The sequence below is a fragment of the Trichomycterus rosablanca genome, chromosome 20 (assembly GCF_030014385.1).
Source record: "Trichomycterus rosablanca isolate fTriRos1 chromosome 20, fTriRos1.hap1, whole genome shotgun sequence".
In the NCBI taxonomy this organism is placed as follows: domain Eukaryota; kingdom Metazoa; phylum Chordata; class Actinopteri; order Siluriformes; family Trichomycteridae; genus Trichomycterus; species Trichomycterus rosablanca.
The window spans coordinates 23,039,503-23,062,936 of NC_086007.1; the positions used below are offsets into that span (position 1 = coordinate 23,039,503).

A 23,434-nucleotide genomic window follows, 5' to 3' on the forward strand; every position below is an offset into this window, starting at 1 on the left:
ATATGAATGTTTTAGACTGGCAGTAACCCCCCACCACCACCTCCCGTAGATTCGGTCCTCCTCAATGTTTAATTCATGGCTACAGCCTAGTTGGCATGTTAAAAAAACAAACAGGGACGTGCAAGTAGGGCAGAAAGAACGAAGAAAGAAACCTTTCAGTTTCCTCATCAGCAGTTTCTGTGTGAATCTCACACCCTTGGTACCGTTAATTGGGACACACTCCCGGCTTATAGGTGTTACAATACCCACATACCCACTTGGTGAGTAAATAAGTGTAGAGATGGATCATTTTAGAATTACTGCAATGCTTTAGATATGGTGTGTAAGCATTGATTAGAGAAAAAAGTTCAGGTTTTTGTCTGTGTTTACAGTTTTTAGGTACAGGGGCGCGTTTACCACTGTGTTACATCATCTTTCCATTTCACAACATTCTGTAATAATATTTGAATTTAGAACATATTCTGTCTAGATATAACACCTTAGAGAGAGAGTAAATATATATATATACTGATCAGCCATAACACTACACTCATTGTCCATTTTATCAGCTCCACTTACCATATAGAAGCACTTTGTAGTTCTACAATTACTGTCTGTAGTCCATCTGTTTCTCTACATTCTTTTATAGCCTGCTTTTACTCTGTTCTTCAATGGTCAGGACCCCCAAAGGACCCCCACAGAGCAGGTATTATTTGGGTGGTGGATCATTCTCAGCACTGCAGTGACACTGGCATGGTGGTGGTGTGTTAGTGTGTGTTGTGCTGGTATGAGTGGATCAGACACAGCAGCGCTGCTGGAGTTTTTAAATACCGTGTCCACTCACTGTCCACTCTTTTAGACACTCCTGCCTAGTTGGTCCACCTTGTAGATGTAAAGTCAGAGACAATCGCTCATCTATTGCCGCTGTTTGAGTTGGTCATCTTTTAGACCTTCATCAGTGGTCACAGGACGCTGCCTATGGGGCACTGTTGGCTGGATATTTTTGGTTGGTGGACTATTCTCAGTCCAGCAGTGACAGTGAGGTGTTTAAAAACTCCAACAGCACTGCTGTGTCTTATTCACTCATACCAGCACAACACACACTAACACACCACCACCATGTCAGTGTCATTGTCACTGCAGTGCTGAGAATGATCCACCACCCAAATAATACCTGCTCTGTAGTGGTCCTGTGGGGGTTCTGACCATTGAAGTATGTAGAGAAACAGATGGACTACAGTCAGTAATTGTAAAACTACAAAGCGCTTCTATATGGTAAGTGAAGCTAATAAAACGGGACCATGGAACACATTAACAGGTTTCCCATACATCCTTGGGAAAAAATATCCATTATATTAAACTCGTCACCAGTCCCAGAACCAATTGACATTGAGTGTCAAGGTACATATATACATATAAGGTATATATATACACTCATGAGCTTGAACACTGGTGTGCTAGTATGGTACCGTATTTGTAAATGACTCTGTATTGGTTTTGTCTTGGACAGGCATGTGGGGTCGGTGGAATGAGGAAAAGACAAGAGCCAGCGTTCATAGAAGATCGGGACAAACCATACGTGTGTGATAGTAAGTACTGCCTGCATCCGGACAAGACAGGCCAGTGATATATTAGGGGTTAAAGTATTGGATTAAGTAGCAAAAGGTTGCTGGGTCCAGCCCACTACCGCCAAGGTCCACTATTGGGTCTTTGAACAGGGCCATTATTTGCTTGGATTGTAACAAAAATGGATGTGGGGGGAGGGAGTGCTAGGTGGAATTGCGACTGAGACTGGCATGCAAGCTACTCAATCCACCAATGTACTGACATTGGTGGATCACAGTCTAATGCTTTTCCAATGGACTGGCGACCTGTCCGGGGTGTTTCCTGCCTTTCCCCCAGTGAATCGTACCCACCGCGACCCTGAATAGGTAAAGCAGTGGGAAAAGAGATCTATTCATTCAATAATTGTACATATTCAATAATAATTATAATACCCATCTGTCATGTATATTAATATTATTTTCTGTGTGTGTGTGTGTGTGTGTGTGTGTGTGTGTGTGTATTTTAGTCTGTGGCAAACGCTACAAGAACCGCCCAGGTCTAAGTTACCACTACACTCATACACATCTGGCGGACGAGGAAGGAGAAGAAGACACTGAACGTCACACCCTGCCTTTTCAGCGCAAGAACAACCACAAGCGTATGTCACACATCACCACCAAGCTAATGACACTCACACTGGTCTGTCCTTACTAGATTTTGAACTAGTCTGCAGGAATTTGCTTTAATTTAGTCATTTTGGGTTTTGATATTGATGAGGTCTGACTCACAGTGGGCATTCTGATCCATCCCAAAGTTGTTGGTTCTTGCATTGTACACAGAACACTTCTTTATATGGGGTCCAGTTGGCCAAAAACAGCCCAGAAAAAGGCGCTCAGGTGGTGCAGCGGTAAAAACACACTAGCACATTAGAGAGTGAGTTTGAATTTCAGCTCTGCTACCAGCCAGCTGGGCGCCTACACGGACAACGATTGGCTTGTCCGTTGGGTTGGATTACCGGATGCTATTCTTAATAACTGCTGCAATTATGACCTCTGCTGGCTGATCATTGGCTCCTGCACAAAGATGGGGGATAATGGAGTACATTGCGTGAGAAGGAGTTTTTAGGCAATTTTAGTAGCTCCATTTAATCTGACTGCATGTTTTTGAACTGTGGGAGGAAACCAGGAAGAACATGCAAACTCTACACAGAAAGGACCTGACCTGTGACACCTAGGAATAGAACCCAGGACCTTCTTGCTGTTTGGCCATCGTACCACCATATTAAAATGTAGTTTTGTCTATTTTTTAAAGATGGGATGTCCAACAAGCTCATGGTTGGGTGTCCACTTACTTTTGTGCTAGAAGAAGATGCCTTTTTATTCTGCCAGGTTATGTACACATTTCCACAGAGCTCCATGAGCAATATTATTAATAAAATGGGGTGTTAATAAAATCTCAGCCATACATAATTCATGCAATATTTCAACCCAAACAGAAATGTGGACACACAGACGAGCTGTACGATACAAAAATCAGAACCGGACATTCTCTTTTTCGCTCTGCCTTTTTGTCTTTATTTTATTTTGGCTGGGTTTAGTGCCCTGCCTCTTTCTTTCTTAATTCTCTCCTTTTTTCAATCAGTTTGATAAATGACGGATTATTCTGCCAAGAGATGAGATTTTCTCATTTTCTCTCTCCTCGTCTCCGTCTCGCTGGCTGTCTCCTCATTCCCGCTTCACTTCTTTGTCTTTTTCACTACTGCTCTTAAATCTTTCCCAATTTCTGCTTCTGTCTGTCTGGCTCTGTCAATCTTTCTCTCGCCATGTGTCTTCTAGGTTCTTTTTTGCTTTTAATGCAAGATTCATCTATCAACCCTTCTATCTTCTTTTTTTTTTCTTTTACTTTTTATTTATTTCCGGGGCTGAAATGAAACCGGTCGACGGGAGACGAGAAGCTCCATTAAAATTCATGCCCGCTCGTATTCTTTTTCATATGAGGCACTGAAGCCTTGGGTGTGTTTGTGGTGGGGGGCTTCAGAGGTGGTGGGCATTTGATGTGATGCAGGGGGGGGGGGGGCAGGAGAGGGGGAATGGGGAATGGGAGGCTTGGTGTTTGCTTTGGAGGTCGCCCCTCTAGATGTGCACCTGAAAATTGGATTTTGTGACTCGGGTAGTTCGAGATAAGAGGAAAACCCTTCCCCCAACGCTCGCACCCGCAGACACATAGAGCGCCCTGCGATGGATTCAGGTCTAGACTGAGATTCAGGCTGTGGGGTATGGAGAAGGTAGGGCAATCAGCAAAAAGAGGGGCAGAAAATAGAGAGAGAGGGAAAAAAAGAGAGAGGGAATGAGAGAGTAGGAAAATAGAGCGAGACAAATGAAGAGAGATGCTCTTTGTTTGTTTTTGTATTGTTATTACTATTCTTTATTTTTTCTCATTTTTGTGTGACATTTGCACATCCTTCTATTTTATTTATTTCCCATATTATGATATTTATATCTGCGTTATACTGCAGCACACTGGTCTCCAAAAAGCTCTAACCGGCTCCCTCACACGCTCACTGAATAAAACAGTGAGAAATATAACAGTAGCATGATTGCTGCTTTGATTTGTTCCTCCAATGGTAATGACATAGAAGAGCTCCTGACTGGAACAGTTGGAGGTGCCCAGGACAACATTGTGACAATATCTGAAGAAAATCTGGAGACCACAGTAAACTACGTCTTAAAATAATGTCAGCAAAGCAAGTTTGTTGAATAAAAATTCAATTCGATTTAGCTTTATTGTCATTATACCAACACAGTGGTAGCTTGAATTGAAACTCAACGTCAGTTGGTTCTGGGAGTGGCGTTGAGTTCTAAAGGCGTTGAGTTTCAAGGTATTTTTTCCAAAAAGGATGTATGGGAAACCTGTTAATGCGTTCCATGGTCACGTGGAACAGCATATATTTTAGGTGAATGTGAAATAATGGGGTTGTTTTTTACACTTATACACTTATAACTGCACTTTACTGTTACTTCTGTATTGTTTCCTGATGCTTCTTAATCATGGAGATGCTTGATCTTGGAATACTGTATTCCTTAGTGAGTTCAGTAAAGCAAAACCGCTTTGGCGCTGGCTGTGCCGTTATTTCCTATGGAGTGTGGTGGTTTAACATGACTTATTGTACTAAAAGAACAACCGAGAAATTTAATTAGTGGAGAGAACTTATAAGCAGTAATAATTAAGAGAGGTTTAGTGTTCCTGTGACGTTCCTTTAATACATTAAGTCACATTAAGCTTTTTTTTTCATGATAAGCGTTTTAGACTCTGTTGGAAAAGCTGATTTCACAATTTCTCAGAACCCCGAGCTGTAACACAAGTTTAAAAGTGAAACCAGCTGAACACAGATACATGTGGACGCTTTTAGAGTGAATCTGATGGTTATTCCACACAAATGCAGATTCATCTCACATTTGCACTTTGATGAGTAAGTGCTGAGCAAAGCAGCAGTTTGAGATTCTTGCTTTTGAAAAATACTGTACTTAAATGATAGATTTACAGATATTAATTGCCCAAAACAAAACTTTTTATAATAAAATTTTAGCATGCCCACTTGTTACAATGCTATTACTATGCTGACAAGCAGGGGGTGAAGGTGCAGATCGACTGAAAGTTCTGTTCTCATTAAACATTAAGCATTACAGCTCTTTATAAGTGTAATTTGGACTCAGCTAGGGGAAGTGTAAATTTTTGGTCAGCTACTCTGCCTGTCTTTCTTTGGTTCTTTCTAGACAGCTTTGGGTTGCCACTGGGTGGTGGATTGAGTAGCTGGAGTGAGTGGTGATTCAAGTTTATTATTTCCCTTTTATATACATTATTTCCAGCTTTTCTTTTTTTTGAACAATTCTTTATTATTTTCCCCCTTTTTCACTAAATCCAGTTGTGGCCATTGGGAGCTCATGTCTCTCTTGTCACTGCCGCTACCACAATTCTTAGGCTGTCACATGCCCTCCAACACTCGCTTAGCCACAGATTAGCTTGTAAAGGTTTTTGACAATGTTAGGAAAAATATTTTGTGGTCTGATAAAGTGGAAACTGAACTCCTTGTCAAAACAGCAACCACTGTGTCAGCAAAAAAAAAGCATTAGGCTAATATGACGTTCACTCCTAGTCTAATCTGACAGTTTGAGAGTTTGAGGGGATGTGCCATGAAGAATGGGACAAAATGCCCAAATCCAGGTGGGTAAATCTTGTAGAGACGCATCCAAGAAGACTTGCAGCTGTAATTGCTGCCAAAGGGGCTTCTACAGAGTATTAAATAAAGTGTCTAAGTAGCTTAGTTTCTGATTTTTAATTCATTTTTAATTTTTTTTCGAACTTAAATGTACACTGATGGGTAAAAATGTCATTTTTTTCATTTAAAATCAAATGACAAAAACAAAAATGGTGAAATATGTGTTTCTTTCTACCGTGTCTGTATTTCTGTATTTCATCTCAAAGATTGGCATTGAGAACAGAACTCCATTCCACACCAATGTGGAACTTAACTGACCTTGCTTTGTGCACATGGGAAAAGTCATGCTGGAACAGGAAAGGGCCTTCCCCAAAGTGTTGAAAGCATATGAATTATATGAATTTTTATAGAACTGATGTTATTTAATACTTGTATGACAGGTAACAATGCATGTTCTTGTGTAATGTTATTCGCTAGTCTAGAAATTCGATTGGGACACGGCCCGGCCCAAACTGCTCGGGCTCGGCTGCCGGCTCCTTCACACGCCCGTACGGCACAAAGCGGCAAGAGCAGCGGCCGTTGCCTAGCGATGGTGTTGCCATGGCAACCGGCCAGCTAGCCGACTTCTGCTGTAAAGAATGCATTGTTATATGTACATCTGAGTTCAGGAAAAAAAAAGGGAGGGCAGGCCACAGAGTTTCCAGATACCCAAGCTTCAAGGAGTGTGTGTGTTTGTGTGTGTGTGTGTGTGTCTGTGTGTGTCTGGCAGAAACATAAAAGCGAGAGGGTGATAGAGAGAATAAGAATTCTCTTTATGATTTTCCATATGTATGAGGTCAGGGAGAACAGGGGGTGAATGATATTGCAGTCTGGCTCATTTGCTATTCCGTATTAGAAGCAAGACGAAGGGCTGGGGGTTGCGGTGCTGGGAATGGATTCGAAAAGTAATTTGAGATATATCAGAATAACCTCACCACCCCCACCCGGCTTGCTCTCTCCACCTCTGTCTTTTGTCTAGCAGCTACTCTCAGTGCTGCTTGGTGACAGGAAGCAAAATATGGCTTTCTAAACAAACCTATACCGTCATTCCTCAAAGTCCTCTGCTAAAGTTCTATACAGGTTCCTAGTAATAAATGCCTTTTAAAAAAAGGGATTTTTACTACAGGTGTGGTGTAAATTAGTCCACAGGTGGTTTTAGGCCATTACAATTAAAATTTGTCCAAATATTTAAAAAATTTCTAGGACAATCTCTACATTTTCAGATACTGTATTGTCCTATTTAAGGTGACGTTATGTCTTGAGCCATATAAAAACACTACATACAAACAGGAATAAACACTGGAAAGGATGCAAATCCATTGCAACACAACACTGACTCACCCATTTACATACTTAATTATATCAGGATGCAGTCCAGAGCAGCCAATTGTGCAATTGATTGACCTCCTGTTTAGGGTTTATTTCTAATTGGTTGAATTTTTTTGGGTAGCACCGCTCCAACATGACTGACCTGACCAGAAGGTCTTTTTTGATTGTACTTGTTTTAGCCAAGTTCGAAAATGTCACTTTTGATCTCTGATAACACTAAAAAACAATGAAAAATTTGATGCATCAGACAGCGGTGTACTGTGTCGAATGACAATGGTTTTCTGAAGTACTCCTGAGTGATTATATTTATCACAGTAACATGACAATTTTTTCATGTAATACCGTCTGAAAGCTCAAAGGTCACACACTTTGAACAGTGGTTTGTGGAGATCTCTCCAGAGTCCCTAAATCTTTTCACAATATTGTGAACAGTAGATGGTGTAGGACTAAATAATTTGCAATCTTGCATTGACAATCTTTGGCACTCTTTCCTAAAGTTTGGCACAAAGTGGTGAGCCACAACCCATCATTGGTTGTACAGACTGATCCCTTGCTGGATCCCCCTTTTATACCCAGTCATGAGTCCCTCACCTTTTTGCCTCTGTCCTAACTTTTTGGAGTGTATTACAGGCATCAGATTCTACATGAGAAAATTCTAAATGGTAAGATAATTTTTTGGAAATGGGGTTTGTAGATGTGCACATCCAGTATATCCTAGTCTATGTAGACAACCCTCCTAATCTGTTAATAGCAAATGTATAATACCAATTAAGTGGACAGTGGTAGCCTAGTGGGTAGAGCTTTGGGCTATCAACTGAAAGGTTGAGAGTTCGAATCACAGTTCTGCTATGCAGCCACTGTTGGGCCCTTGAGCAAGGCCCTGAACTCTCTCCGATCCAGGGACGCGGTACAATGGCTGACCCTGCACCCTGACCCCAAGTTCCAAACAAGCTGGGATATGCGAAGAAAGAATTTTGTTGTACTGTACACCTGTATATGTATGTATGACAAATAAAGGCATTTTATTCTATTCTATATAAAATAAATAATATATTCCTAGTTTTGTGGTAACAGTTTGGGGAAGGCCTTTTCATGTTTTAGCCTGACTGTTTCTCTGATCACAAAGTGAGGTTCATAAAAGAAACTACAGTGGCCTGCACAAAGCTCTGACCTCAACCAAAAAACATGAGGTCTTCTAATGCAACATTAATGAGTGAAATTACAAATGCTGCTTGATATATCTGCAAAAGGTGGGATGGGGGTCTGGCTTTATTTTAATGCTAATGGTTTGGGAGTTAGATGTCTAACAAGCTGATGGTCGCATGTCCAGATACCTTTGGCTTAGTATGGTTCACTAAGAACTCCACAGCCTGTCATTTGAGACTATTTATAGACTTTTTAAAAATAAATCATTTAAACTTTATGGTATGTTGGAATATTCAAGATACCATTTGTATAGGGATTCGAATAAAAAATCAGATTTTATTGTGAAAATTCACTGTGTCTTAGGGTCGAGATGCACGTTCATGTGACATAGTTCGGGTTTTATTATGCACCAAAAGCTCTCCATTCCCTTCCTTTGAAATGTCATTGTGGCTAAGACCTTGTGTGACGTGCAACTCGACCTGCTGCCTGGACGTTTTGAGACAGCAATGCATTATGTGGGGAAGCTATATATGGAATTAAACAATCCCAGGTGAAACCTTCCAGCAACGTTTTGTTGCAAGTGTTATTATTATTTTTGTTTTTTTGTTTTTTTGTGAATATATGAATGCTGGCTGGTAGGATTGTGCAGGCAGGTAGAATATTAGAAACAGAGACTCTCTCATTTGTCACAAAAAAGACAGGCTGTGCAGCAATCCAGAAAAAGTTATTATGCCAACATATGCAGGAAATAAATCTGGGCTAAGGGTACTGAAGCTATTTGTGTGTATGTGCGGTTTTGTCTCTACATTAATCTGCATGGCTGCATCAGTTAATGTGTTGCAGTAGGTGCCCTGTCCTGTTTTAATTCCAATGTGCTCTTTACGCAGTGAGCAGTGATGGAGGAGGGATTTTTTTGTGAGATTAATGAAAGTATGAATGCACTGCTATTTATTTGAGAGGAACTAGCAGATCTGGAATTCGTTTCTTATGATTTACAGTGGAAATGCAAAACTGATTGGGGATTTTTACAAAAAAGAAATAAAATCCTGGGATTCGAATCCCAGTGCTGGTGTGCTAGTGGAATATCCCGATTAAATTCCAGCCTCTATATCGATTCATTTGATCTTACTTCATTAATTAAAAAAACTGTATGTAAAACACACCTTTAAAACAAACTCTCTTACATGGTTCTTGATAAGACTACAAATAGAGAAATGGGTAGAAATGCTGAAATGAAAAAAGGAGGGGGGAAGGGGGGGTGTTTTAGCGGTGCTTTTCCTCGTCTTTATTTTTTTAAATCCCATGAGGCTGCAGACACACTTGAAAGCTGTGAAGTGTGTTGTTCTGCCTGTGTTCTCCCTGTAATTGGACAAGTGCTGCACTGGAAAACGGATACAAACAGCAGGATGTGAAGTAGGTGTTCTGTATCACAGACTGCAGAAACACATGGAATTAGTCTATTGTCACCATACCCCCCCCCCCCCACCCCCCCCCCCCCCCCCCCAAAAAAAAAGAATAAAGTTGCAATAAAAATGCAGTTAGAAAGAAGAATTTGTGATTGTTAGTTCTCTTTGACTGACTGTTTTCTATATTTTGACTGACCAATTTTGCCTGCAACACATTAAAAAAGAGTCAGGACAGGTGGCCATTTGACGAATTGTAGCAACCGCTCAAGTATGCGAAAACAAGTTTTATAAGTAACATCTGTGTCAATATGTGAAAAACAAGTTTCAGAAGCAGTCAGGATGACTCTGACCTCTCAAGTAAGCAGAAAAACAGTACTGAATGTGTGAATGTGTTTGAGTGTCTGCCCTACAATGGGCTGGTGCTCTACCCAGGGTGTTTCTGGAAATGGAGTTTGTGTAACAGGAGTGCTGAATCACTGTGAAATTGCATGTTTTTGTCTATTTATGTATTTTTTAGTGTATTTATTGCATAAGGCAGTGAAAGTGTGTGTGTATGTGTGTGCTTGTGTTGTTGACAGGAGGACAAAAATACAGATTCACATTGGTTCTTCGTTTCTAAAAAAAAAAAAAACAGTCTGGATTGGCATTACAGCATGTAATTGTAAAATGTATTTGCGTATAAATGATAAAAATAATCAAGGACAGATGGTGTGATGCAGCTGTTAAAGCCTAAAAGTTGATTATTTTTTAAACAACAGCCTGCCTGTAGTGCTTTTTGCCACACGACTTGCCAACAGTCTCAAATTAGTTCTTGGAACATAACAGTTTAAAATCCAACTGTTTAAAAATACATTTATTGGTGTGGAAGAGTCACAACACTGTTTCTCACTGCCGCTGTTTGTAACGGGGCGGGTCGCGCCTCTGTACTGAAGCATGAAGTGAAGACATGCACCTGCAAGAGAGAAATAGAACTCGAGTGCAAATGCTTTAATCAAGATAGAACAATACTGTAGCTGTAATACTGTTTGCAAGTGCAAATAAACAAAGTCACACAAAAGCATCCCCAGCCCACAGTGGAGAAAGTGGACAGAACCGGGATAGCGAAGAATTGAAAACTAGTTGTCACAATATGACAGGCTGCTGTGGACATCTGGGACAACTCAGTTCCTGGAAAAAAGAATGATATGGAACCTTTTTAGAACCAGCCAAGACCCCAATCACATCAACTGACACACCCTGTGCATAATGTGGATTTACGGACATCACGCCACTTCTGGGGCACACCATAACAAACCGACCCCGACCTTCACCTGAACTTTGGTATTCCTCTGCCTTTGTACAGGGGCATTGGACTGCTAACCAGGGTCCATACACAGCCTAGAAGACCCTATTCTCTTTTTCAGTCTGGTCTTTTTCCACCCTGCAGACTAGTGGCCAAATTTGTCTGCTGCAGGCACTGCCAGGTCTGCCGTCCAGAGGCAGAGGTGAGACTCGAACTCTGGGAGTTCAGAATCCCAGTGCTAGTGTGCCAGCAGAATATCCCACACAAGGAAAGCAAAGTACCCAGAAGTGAACCACATGCACACTGGGATGTATTGAGGAACTCTTCACAGTCAATGACTGGACGGAAGAATCAAACCCAGGTCCATATCGTCCATGCTGATGTGCAGAACCCAGCCTAAAAGCTGCTCCTCTGTTTAAAAACCTCAGATTACAAGGGAGTCGATCTGACGGCTTTGAAGCCAGACAGTACATGGTTATAAAAGTTTTCCTACATACTGGAAGTAAACAGTAATTTAGCACAGTGCTCAGTACCCATACAGTAGTTATAAAAATAGATGTAATGTTCTCATGTGAATACCGTAGAGATGCTTGCTTTCTTATTTACACTGAAGTACATTCCTGCACTATGTCACTTTCTCTCCGCACAGTTACCCAATCCTCCAAACCTGCGTCCCACACCTTCGCCTCTCTCAGTATGACTCATCTTATGCAGACATTAAGTACAGATTTGGTCTCTGCTATTTGCATAAATGCACAGCCAATGCGTACACACTGTTCTGTCACTTCTTACTGTATAAGAAACACCTCAGTTCAGGTCAGTCATAATTATCCAATGATTCAGTCATCTGGTAGCAGCACAGGTTAAGAGCTTTAGTTAATGTTTACGTTAAAAAACACAAGTGACTTCGGAATTTTTGGTGCTAGATGGACTGATTTTCTTAGAATGTACACAATATGGTGCAAGAACTAACATCCAGTGAGCAGCAATTCTGCAGGCAAAGAAATCTCAGTTATGGATAGGGAAGAAGGACCAGACTGATTCAAACTGAAGGACCAGACTGATTCATCCATCCATCCATCTATCCTTCCATCCACCCATTTACATTCAAAGCAACTTATACTTATGACCACATACAATCCAAACAATTGATGGTTAAGGGCTTTGCTTAAGACCCCCCAAAATGGCAACATGGCAATGGTGGGGCTTGAACCAGTGACTTTCTGTTTACCAATCTAGTACCTTTATTGCTGTGTAACCACTTTGTATCTCATATTGTTCTATTTCACACATTAACCAAGCACATTAAGCTTGTTTATTGCAGTTTTATGTTGTGAATGTTATGAGCATATACAGTGTATCACAAAAGTGAGTACACCCCTCACATTTCTGCAGATATTTAAGTATATCTTTTCATGGGACAACACTGACAAAATGACACTTTGACACAATGAAAAGTAGTCTGTGTGCAGCTTATATAACAGTGTAAATTTATTCTTCCCTCAAAATAACTCAATATACAGCCATTAATGTCTAAACCACCGGCAACAAAAGTGAGTACACCCCTTAGTGAAAGTTCCTGAAGTGTCAATATTTTGTGTGTCCACCATTATTTCCCAGAACTGCCTTAACTCTCCTGGGCATGGAGTTTACCAGAGCTTCACAGGTTGCCACTGGAATGCTTTTCTACTCCTCCATGACGACATCACGGAGCTGGCGGATATTCGAGACTTTGCGCTCCTCCACCTTCCGCTTGAGGATGCCCCAAAGATGTTCTATTGGGTTTAGGTCTGGAGACATGCTTGGCAAGTCCATCACCTTTACCCTCAGCCTCTTCAATAAAGCAGTGGTCGTCTTATAGGTGTGTTTGGGGTCATTATCATGCTGGAACACTGCCCTGCGACCCAGTTTCCGGAGGGAGGGAATCATGCTCTGCTTCAGTATTTCACAGTACATATTGGAGTTCATGTGTCCCTCAATGAAATGTAACTCCCCAACACCTGCTGCACTCATGCAGCCCCAGACCATGGCATTCCCACCACCATGCTTGACTGTAGGCATGACCCACTTATCTTTGTACTCCTCACCTGATTGCCGCCACACATGCTTGAGACCATCTGAACCAAACAAATTAATCTTGGTCTCATCAGACCATAGGACATGGTTCCAGTAATCCATGTCCTTTGTTGACATGTCTTCAGCAAACTGTTTGCAGTGCTTTCTTGTGTAGAGACTTCAGAAGAGGCTTCCTTCTGGGGTGACAGCCATGCAGACCAATTTGATGTAGTGTGCGGCGTATGGTCTGAGCACTGACAGGCTGACCCCCCACCTTTTCAATCTCTGCAGCAATGCTGACAGCACTCCTGCGCCTATCTTTCAAAGACAGCAGTTGGATGTGACGCTGAGCACGTGCACTCAGCTTCTTTGGACGACCAACACGAGGTCTGTTCTGAGTGGACCCTGCTCTTTTAAAACGCTGGATGATCTTGGCCACTGTGCTGCAGCTCAGTTTCAGGGTGTTGGCAATCTTCTTGTAGCCTTGGCCATCTTCATGTAGCGCAACAATTCGTCTTTTAAGATCCTCAGAGAGTTCTTTGCCATGAGGTGCCATGTTGGAACTTTCAGTGACCAGTATGAGAGAGTGTGAGAGCTGTACTACTAAATTGAACACACCTGCTCCCTATGCACACCTGAGACCTAGTAACACTAACAAGTCACATGACATTTTGGAGGGAAAATGACAAGCAGTGCTCAATTTGGACATTTAGGGGTGTAGTCTCTTAGGGGTGTACTCACTTTTGTTGCTGGTGGTTTAGACATTAATGGCTGTATATTGAGTTATTTTGAGGGAAGAATAAATTTACACTGTTATATAAGCTGCACACAGACTACTTTTCATTGTGTCAAAGTGTCATTTTGTCAGTGTTGTCCCATGAAAAGATATACTTAAATATCTGCAGAAATGTGAGGGGTGTACTCACTTTTGTGATACACTGTAAATACAATGACATTTTTGTGCCACAGCATCTCATTCTCACGCGCAACACACTACTACTGACATACCTACATAAAATATGAAATAGAAACAAAGTCTGGTGTAACAAAGTACACTTTCTATATGTCATAGAGAGAAACAGAAGGAATATTGCTCATAAAAAGATGGGAATATTGCATATACACGATAGGTAGGGCCCTACCAATTTCACAGGAAAATGTGCTTAATTTCACAGACCTCGTTTTTCGAAAATCACAGATTTCATACACTCATAAATTAAATGATAGAATAAATGGAGGCTACAATACACAGCACAGCCTAACTTAATGGTTAAATGTAAACCTAGAACATCCAGCGACGGTGCGAGGCTTCATGTTCGAAACTTCTTGAAAATTCTTGCCCCTCTCTGTTGATGCCACTCCCCCATTCCAAATTAGGGACAGAATTCATGTTGTATTTTTAAAGTTGACTCTTAAGACTTTTGTCCTCAATTTAGCTCCATAATTTCTCTGTTGTTAGCAGCAACGTGTGTCAGGACCATGGATAACGCCACAACTTTTTTTCAAGCGACTGATCAGGGATGTAATGATACACGATGCGATACGATTCATGATACTGGATTCACGATACGATTTGTTCCCGATTTATTTAAACAAAATGAAATTGAAGACAAATTATGACAAAGTTTCCTTTTATTATTTCTCTTCAAAAATAAAATAAAAAACTGTATTTGTGCTTATCTTTTATTGATCTAAATAATCAATGCCCTTTTATTTCTGAGGTAGGTACAAACTATGCCAAATAATGCTTATTGTGTAAAAAAAAACTGAGATGAAATTTTAAAACAAATCCAACATTACATAAATAAACGAATAATACAAATAAAGAAAGTAGCCTCACATAAATACTTTGTGAAGTGCCGTCAACCAGGCGAGGTGAATAGCGCCAGTGCCCTCTGCTGTTTAAAGTGAATATTGATTCATCTTAATTGAATAACTGATTCGAATCGTGGCACATGTGCACCGATTTTTAACTGTCTTGTGGTGCATTGTTACATCTCTACAAATGATGCATCAAAATGAAACACAAAGGAAAATATAATTAATTAATAAAAACTGTGGCAATCTGGTCCCACTGTTGTATCGTAAGGCCTCCACATGGGGGCATACGTGGACAAGTTAATTTCGTGTTTATGTGGCTGTTAAAATGTATTTATTTCATTTATTTATGTGACTTTTTTTTTTTTTGGCTCGCAACCCACATAAGGTTTGAAAAACCCTGCTCTATCCTACCGATGCAGTGATGCATGTGTAGGATTAAATATTTGAAAACCTCAATTCAGTTAATCCAGAAGTGATTTAATGGGATTGAAATCATGTCTTTACGGCCTCTGCTTAGTGTGCAGTGGCATAGTCACGCTCGGGCAGAACAGAGCCTTCCTCAAACTGTCGCCACAACATATACAGCGTATAATTAGTTTTTTTTTTCAGTGTGATGGACTGGCGACCTCCTAGGGTGTTTTCTACCTTTTGCTTGGTGATTTGTACCTACCGCGACCCTGAATAAGATAAAGCCACAGTAAAACAGACAATGAATAAATGAAGGTTCTGTGCTGCACATATAGATCACATTTTTGGACAGCACATACTCATTCTGTCTTCTTATCTTGAACCAATGTTGTTTTCTCTCTTGAGAATTAGAGCGCAGTACAGACCCATGGAATCTTAAAATAATTAACCCGACACTCCCCCACCTCCCTTCCATTTAATCGACTGATAGAATCTCAGGGGAGTGAGATGAATTAATGTCCTCACTGGAGAGAACCTAGACTCTCCACATCCTCCAGCTCTGTGTGTATGCAAGAGCTCGTCTAAGAACATTAGATTCCTCTTTAAAAAATCCTCTTATTATTCAATTGTGCGCAGAAGTACCTTTTTGTACCCATATTTAGCCCTTATAAGCCAGACAGAGGCACTCAGCTGTGATCATGTGAAGCCGGTGTGTAACTAACTGGGTGTGAAAGCCGACGACCAGCTTGTTTCCCTTGTTAATGATATAACACAGTGGCCTCCTGCGGCGTACCTGTCTCTCAGCTCTCGGCTCTCCCTCTGTTCCCGTGACAATATTTAACAGAGCCTCGGGCCTCCCAGTAGGTAGGAACACTTCAACCATCCTACCCTCCACCTCCCCCCAGTTCCCTGCTACATATTCCTACAGTCCAGGGAACAATTGGAGGCATGCCTACTGAAATGGAACTGGAAAATATAAAGACAGCTAATTTTCTCACATGGGTCATTTCTTTTAAAGCTACGTAGCCTAATAAAGAAGCCAAATAATTATTGGGCAGTGTATTATGCTAGCCACTGGTCATGTGCACCTAAACAGTCCTGTTTAGTCTAGGAAGATTTGGTGTATAGCATGTTCCCCTGTTGCCCCATGTTACGGATCTATAAAAGAGGCTTCACCTTTCATGTAGTGCTCACAAAGACCTAACATTTCGTGTGAGTTTAAGTTCTTATGCACTATTTTCTCTTCTTTTTTTGTCTTATTACAGCCAAAAAAGCAGCAGATGGTTCGGTCATCCCCAACGGCTACTGTGACTTCTGCCTAGGAGGGTCCAAAAAGACGGGCTGCCCAGAAGATCTCATCTCGTGTGCGGATTGCGGCCGATCAGGTGTGGTGATCATTTTATCACTTTATCATTTATTTGGCACTTGGGTGGTGCAACTTTTTTTAATGCTAACCCACCACAACTGAGATTTTAAGAGATGCAAACAGCCGGTCGGGCGTCTACACAGATATGATTGGCTGTGTCTGAGGGTTGGATTGGCTCCCTGTCTCCAGTGTTTCCTGGAGAATCTGAACCTGCCAGAACCCTGACCAAGATAAAGCTGTTAATGAAAATAAAGCAAAAAATTATATATATAAAATTTAAAATGGTCCTCAGTGGTCGCCAGCATCTATGCTGCCATCCTTGCTAACTGCTTTCGGACTGGTGTAGACAGTAAAGTAGATACCCTTCACAAAGCGTGTTGACTGGAAACACCTGAGTTCAAGAGGGTTGAATTCCACATGCACACAAGAGAAGAAGGCATGTCTAAATTCTTAGATACCTTAAATGCTGCCTACTAGGGTGCCATCATTTAAAGCGATAAACTGACTGTGTTAGCTTAGTATGTAAAAACTGTGCTGATGCAATTGCTACAATCACTGTCTAAGTAGTGTGTCCAAATTATCTGCCTTATAAGTTAAACAATTTACAAGTGGTCTTAGACTTTTGGCTTGCTCCCAATGTATATAACCCAGGCCTACTCTTCCTAAGCTTTCAAATGAAATATCTGATTGGCTGCTGCATAAATACCTCTAACCCCCCGAACTCTGAAGTGACACTCACTTACCTCCAACTACACTCTATTGAGGCCTTGACATGATTTGATCTCCATGATTATTAACATCACAGTTAATACAAACCCATTTCCAGAAAAGTTGGGTCATTTTGTCAACTGCTATAAAAACAAGAATATGTGATTTGTTATTTCTCTTTATTTGTTAAAATGATGATGTTATAATTGACCATTTTTGTATTTTTGTAAACATAAACACATTTCAGATTTGATGCCTGCAATACACTGAGAAAAATAGTTGGGACGGGGCTAGGTACAGATGGAACATTCATCGAATATTTAGGTTATTTTCCTGCAGTCCAGATCTGTCTCTTATTGAAAATGCATGGTGCATCATGAAGAGGAGAATCGGACCATGCCGACCACAGACTGTTGAGCAGCTGAAGTCTCGTATCAAGCAAGAACTGACAAAAATTTTACTTGCAAAGTTGCAGCAATTAGTGTCTTCAGTTTCCAAACGATTGAAAGAGAATAGCAGAAAAAGTGATGTAACACGGGGTAAACACATCTCGGTTTCACCTTTTATCTGAGTGTGTTGCAGGCCAGTGAAAATATTGGTAATCTATTCTGTGTTTTTGTTAGTTTGTCACTTAAATAAATGTTTAAGAGAATTAACAAGTCTTAAAAAAGGTCTGAACGTTTTCCGAAATGCAGGTTCTACATCGTATTTATAATAGCTGAGACCACTAGTGCTGATGATTAACTATTTTACAATTATAATACAACAAATTAAAATGATATAATGTATAATTAGGTAATGAAAAAGTTGCAGCCTTTATTTAGGGTAATCCGCCATAAAAAGTGCTATTCAGCCAAATGACTATTCTATATAAGCTTATACCCAACCTTCCTCTCTAATACCAGTGTGCTTTTGTCCTTCTAGGTCATCCATCCTGCTTGCAGTTTACAGTGAACATGACGGCAGCGGTGAGGACTTATCGCTGGCAGTGCATCGAGTGCAAGTCCTGCAGCCTGTGTGGCACCTCTGAGAATGACGTAAGTTACCGTTCGGCAAACGACCTTCGATCGAGTCATTACCATGAATAATAATTCCGACTCTTTGATTTCCTAAACACATTCTGACATTTGCGCTTGTGTGCTAGTCTAAGACGGATTATTAGCTACGATGCAAGCGCATATGCACATTGTAAAAAGAAATGAGAAAGAAAATCATGGATCTAAGACACTAATTTTTTTATAATTATTTTCTGTCTCCATTTCTTTGACTACAGGATCAGCTTTTATTTTGTGACGATTGTGATCGAGGATACCATATGTACTGTCTAAGTCCCCCAATGGCTGAACCTCCAGAAGGTATGTGTTTTTTTTTATTTTTACATACCAATAGCTTGACCCTCTGTTATATAGTCCAGCTCTCAATGGGAAAAAGAAAAACCTGATGACTTTACATTATACTGTATATATTATGACTTTATTCCAGAGGGGGCACTTTAAAACAACTGGTTTATGAGAATTTTCATATTTGAGACCATTGCTAAATGTTCTAGGTTTACATTCAACCATTACTGTAGGGTGTGCTGTGTATTGTAGCTTCCATTTATTCTACAACAATGAGGCATAACATTATGACCAGCGTCCTAATATTGTGTTGGTCCCCCTTTAGCTGCCCCATACACAACAAACTGTGATGCACTGTGTATTCTGACACCTTTCTATCAGAACCAGCATTAGCTCGTCTGTTGGATCGGACCGCACAGGCCAGCCTTCGCTCCCCACGTGCATCAATGAGCCATGGCCGCCCATGACCCCGTTGCCGGTTTACCACTGTTCCTTTCTTGGACCACTTTTGATAACTAACTGACCACTGCAGACCAGGAACACCCCACAAGAGCTGCAGTTTTGGAGATGCTCTGACCCAGTCATCTAAACATCACAATTTGGCCCTTGTCAAACTCAAATCCTTATGCTTGCTCAGTGTTCCAGTTTCTAACACATCAACTTTGAGGATTAAATGTTCACTTGCTGCCTAATATATCCCACCCTGTGCTGTGATGAAGAGATAATCAGTGTTATTCACTTCACCTGTCAGTGGTCATAATGTTATGCCTAGTCGGTGTATAATTCAATTTATGAGTGTCATTTAATAACTGCTGTGAAAAACAAGGTCCGTGAAATTAAGCAGTAAAACCCTTAGCAGGAAAAACACATCTTAATTTATTTGACTACGGTTTTGACTACGGTAAAATCAGGAATGTCAACCACCCATATGTGACTTTTTTAATTATATTGTAAATATATACTAAATGTTACTGATCACATTCAGGACTGTTTATTAAATATTCAGCCATAAATCATTTATTAAATTATTTTACCCAACCCTGATTATTAGTACCGTCTTTGAGTTGTCTAAGAAGGATCAACAATGGTCTCTTTTGCGCAGGTAGCTGGAGTTGTCACCTGTGTCTGCGGCAGCTCAAGGAGAAGGCTTCAGCGTACATCACGCTGACCTAATCTACGTTTCCTCATCATATCGCGACCACTCGGCCTCTTCCTCCACGCCCCATCACCGCACGCCGACATGGCAGATTTTAAAGGACGACCAAATATGTGCACAAATTCTCCCGTCTGAGTACTACCAGCTATTTGTTTTAAGGAGCAAACAGGTCCCATTGCATGGTGGACGGTCCTCTTGTTTACCTGGCGCTGTGTAAAATTTCATTATATGTTCTATCATTGCTTGAGACTAGGGCGTGATTTGGTGGTACTTGGAGTAACGACTCATCAGTGAAGAGGCAGTTAATAGGCTGGTACAAGAGGGCACTTAAAGAGAGAAAATGCCACGAGATCTCCGAGATTGCATTGGCGTTTTAATAGAAGCACCGAGGCTGCGATTTCTTAGCTGCCGCACCACCCACTCTCTGTCTACAGCCAGAAGACACCAGCAAGAACCATATTTAGCCACCGGAATTGATCTTATTCAGACTAATTACACGAAAGCGTGTTAAATCTTCACCTAGATTAATGGATTAATACATAATTCACCTTCTTTTGAGGCACGACCTTACGTTTCGGAGTTCAACACATCACCCAGTTCGATCCTTAGATCGGGAGACGTTTTATAACCTGCCGTGGGAAGTACAAATCCATTCGACGTCGAATGGAGACCGCTTTAAGCTCATGGAGGTCTGAGGTGCATGCCGGTTCAGCTCAGCGGTCCTTACACCGCATCGAAAATGAAACTTATTCCCGCCTGCCTTTTTCTTCTGAAAAAGCCAATATAAGATTTTCTTTGTCCGGTTGTGTTTGCTAGGCTGTATAGTAACAAATAACGTCAAGCCTCGTTTCAAAAACGGGGCGATAATGTTTTTATTTTATTTTTTATTACTACCTTGAATGCATGTTGTACTGTTGTTTTGGATTCAAACTTTTAAGAACGGGGGGGAAAAAACTAAAAAAGCACACTTAATTCGCAATAACGTGTTCGTGACCCTCTCGGAGGGAAGTTGCGTCCGTGCGTGTACAGTATGTGCGAGGATTTGTACGGAACTGTGAAACTAGGCGTCATATTTAAAAGACAAGGCAAAGTTTGGGTGCTCGAGATTCTTCGTGATGATGGTTTTTTTCTTTCCTTCCTATTTTTTCTACTTTCTGGATGAACTAAAAGAAAGCCAGTTCAGAAAAAATGATCCGCCTTGTTTTTTTTTTTCTAGAATGAGCTCTTTCCTATCTGCAAGTCTGCTTTGTGTTCTGGGACTTTGTAATTGCAGTGTGCTTTAAAAAAATAAAGGAAATAAACCAGAAGAGTATTACTGGGATACCAGCATGCCTATGTGATCATGTACTAAGGCGACTGATTTTTGAACCCAAAGTCCCGCCTGTGCGCGGCCTTTTCTGAAAGGCCGCCTGCCTTTTTCATTCCAGTCCTCGAGCTTTAATTTGGGAGACGCTTACTGTACATAGACTGTTGCTCTCCCGTGTCTGAATGGAACGCACATGCCATATGAACCTGAACAATGTTCTGACTACTTAAACTTTAAAATGTGATCTTTATTCAGATTTTTGTCCCTGGAATTTCGAGCTCTGGTGCATCATTGTGTCATTTCCAAAACTGTGGTTTTGAGTACTGGAAGGTCATTGCCTACTGGAACACAGCACAAAATGCACGGGTCATTCTACCACTGCGGTGACATACAGCACACGTGGCTTACTGTAACACCACTGACCATACACACCACTGAGTATACACTCTATTTACTGTAAGACCACTGACCGTACACACCACTGAGTATACACACTATTTACTGTAACACCACTGACTGTTTACACCACTGAGTATACACACTATTTACTGTAACACCACTGACCGTCCACACCACTGAGTATACACACTACTTACTGTAACACCACTGACCGTACACACCACTGAGTATACACACTATTTATTGTAACACCACTGACTGTACACACCACTGAGTATACACACTACTTACTGTAACACCACTGACTGTTTACACCACTGAGTATACACACTACTTACTGTAACACCACTGACTGTACACACCACTGAGTATACACACTACTTACTGTAACACCACTGACTGTTTACACCACTGAGTATACACACTATTTATTGTAACACCACTGACTGTACACACCACTGAGTATACACACTACTTACTGTAACACCACTGACTGTTTACACCACTGAGTATACACACTATTTATTGTAACACCACTGACTGTACACACCACTGAGTATACACACTACTTACTGTAACACCACTGACCGTACACACCACTGAGTATACACACTACTTACTGTAACACCACTGACCGTACACACCACTGAGTATACACACTACTTACTGTAACACCACTGACCGTACACACCACTGAGTATACACACTACTTACTGTAACACCACTGACCGTACACACCACTGAGTGTACACACTATTTACTGTAACACCACTGACCGTACACACCACTGAGTGTACACACTATTTACTGTAACACCACTGACCGTACACACCACTGAGTATACACACTATTTACTGTAACACCACTGACTGTACACACCACTGAGTATACACACTACTTACTGTAACACCACTGACTGTTTACACCACTGAGTATACACACTACTTACTGTAACACCACTGACTGTTTACACCACTGAGTATACACACTACTTACTGTAACACTAACTGTAACACTATTTACTGTGACACCACTGTCTGTAATACTACTGATGGTAACACCACTGACTGTAACACTATTTATTGTAACACCACTGACTGTAACACTACTGATGGTAACACCAGTGACTGCAATATCATTTACTGTAACACCACTGTGTGACAGAACATACAGTAACACTACTGACTGTAGCACCACTGATTGTAACACCACTGATGGTAACATCCCTCACTGTCACATCACTCTACCGTTGCGGTGACATACCACTGACTGTACACACCACTTACTGCTACACTGACGGTAACACTACTGATCGTAACACCACTTGCTGTAACACTGTAACACTACCTACTGTACTCACCAGTGACTGTAACACCACATTTTTTACTGTAACATCACTGACTGTAACACTGCTGACTGTAAACACCACTGACTGGAACACTACCTACTGTACTTTAACACCACTGACTGTATAAACCACTTTCTGTAACACCACATACTGTAACACCACTGACTATGATAATTTAAATGCCAAACCCGTCCTGTTAGATCAAACCAGTTCTTCCATTCTTCTCAGTACTAGTACTAGTGGTAGAATGACCGAAGTGCAGTATAAATGAGCTTTAAATTCAAATTTGAACATATTTTTTTGCTATTTTAATTTGAATTACTTTGCACTGTATAAGTGTGACTGTTTTACTGAAGGCTCGAGAGTAAAAAACAGGCAAACGTGCACGTGTCGTGATGTATCGGGCTGCAGCTGATTTACAGACAGAATGTAAGTGTTTACTCCCTTTTGTTAATACAGAAAGGGCACGAATGATGTCTTCTGCTAATAATTACGTTGCCATTAAGCCGGTGTTATTATGTGGCTGATGCCTTCCCCGGAGGGGCCTGTGGTTTGCGCGAATGAATTTATTTGTTACGAATCATG

General features: G+C 41.0%; 1 protein-coding gene and 1 long non-coding RNA gene across 5 annotated transcripts in view; one reads left to right on the forward strand and one right to left on the reverse strand.

Annotated features, from left to right (window-relative positions):
- The window catches only part of dpf1 (double PHD fingers 1), a 50,058-nt gene extending 30,245 nt beyond the window's left edge, over positions 1-19,813 (forward strand). Inside the window, 6 exon segments of the mRNA XM_063016419.1 lie at positions 1,490-1,568; positions 2,051-2,182; positions 16,492-16,611; positions 18,225-18,337; positions 18,574-18,655; positions 19,743-19,813. Of these exon segments, the coding sequence (XP_062872489.1) occupies positions 1,490-1,568; positions 2,051-2,182; positions 16,492-16,611; positions 18,225-18,337; positions 18,574-18,655; positions 19,743-19,813 (597 nt within the window).
- LOC134334199 (uncharacterized) overlaps positions 1-23,434 on the reverse strand; it is a 49,235-nt gene that overhangs the window by 13,356 nt on the left and 12,445 nt on the right. The window contains exon 3 of one of the 4 annotated variants that reach the window (XR_010015469.1): positions 10,499-10,612. The exons of the other annotated variants lie outside the window; for them this stretch is intronic. This is a non-coding gene — a long non-coding RNA (uncharacterized LOC134334199). Of the gene's footprint in view, positions 1-10,498; positions 10,613-23,434 lie in introns of those variants that run through there. 4 annotated transcript variants of the gene reach the window in all.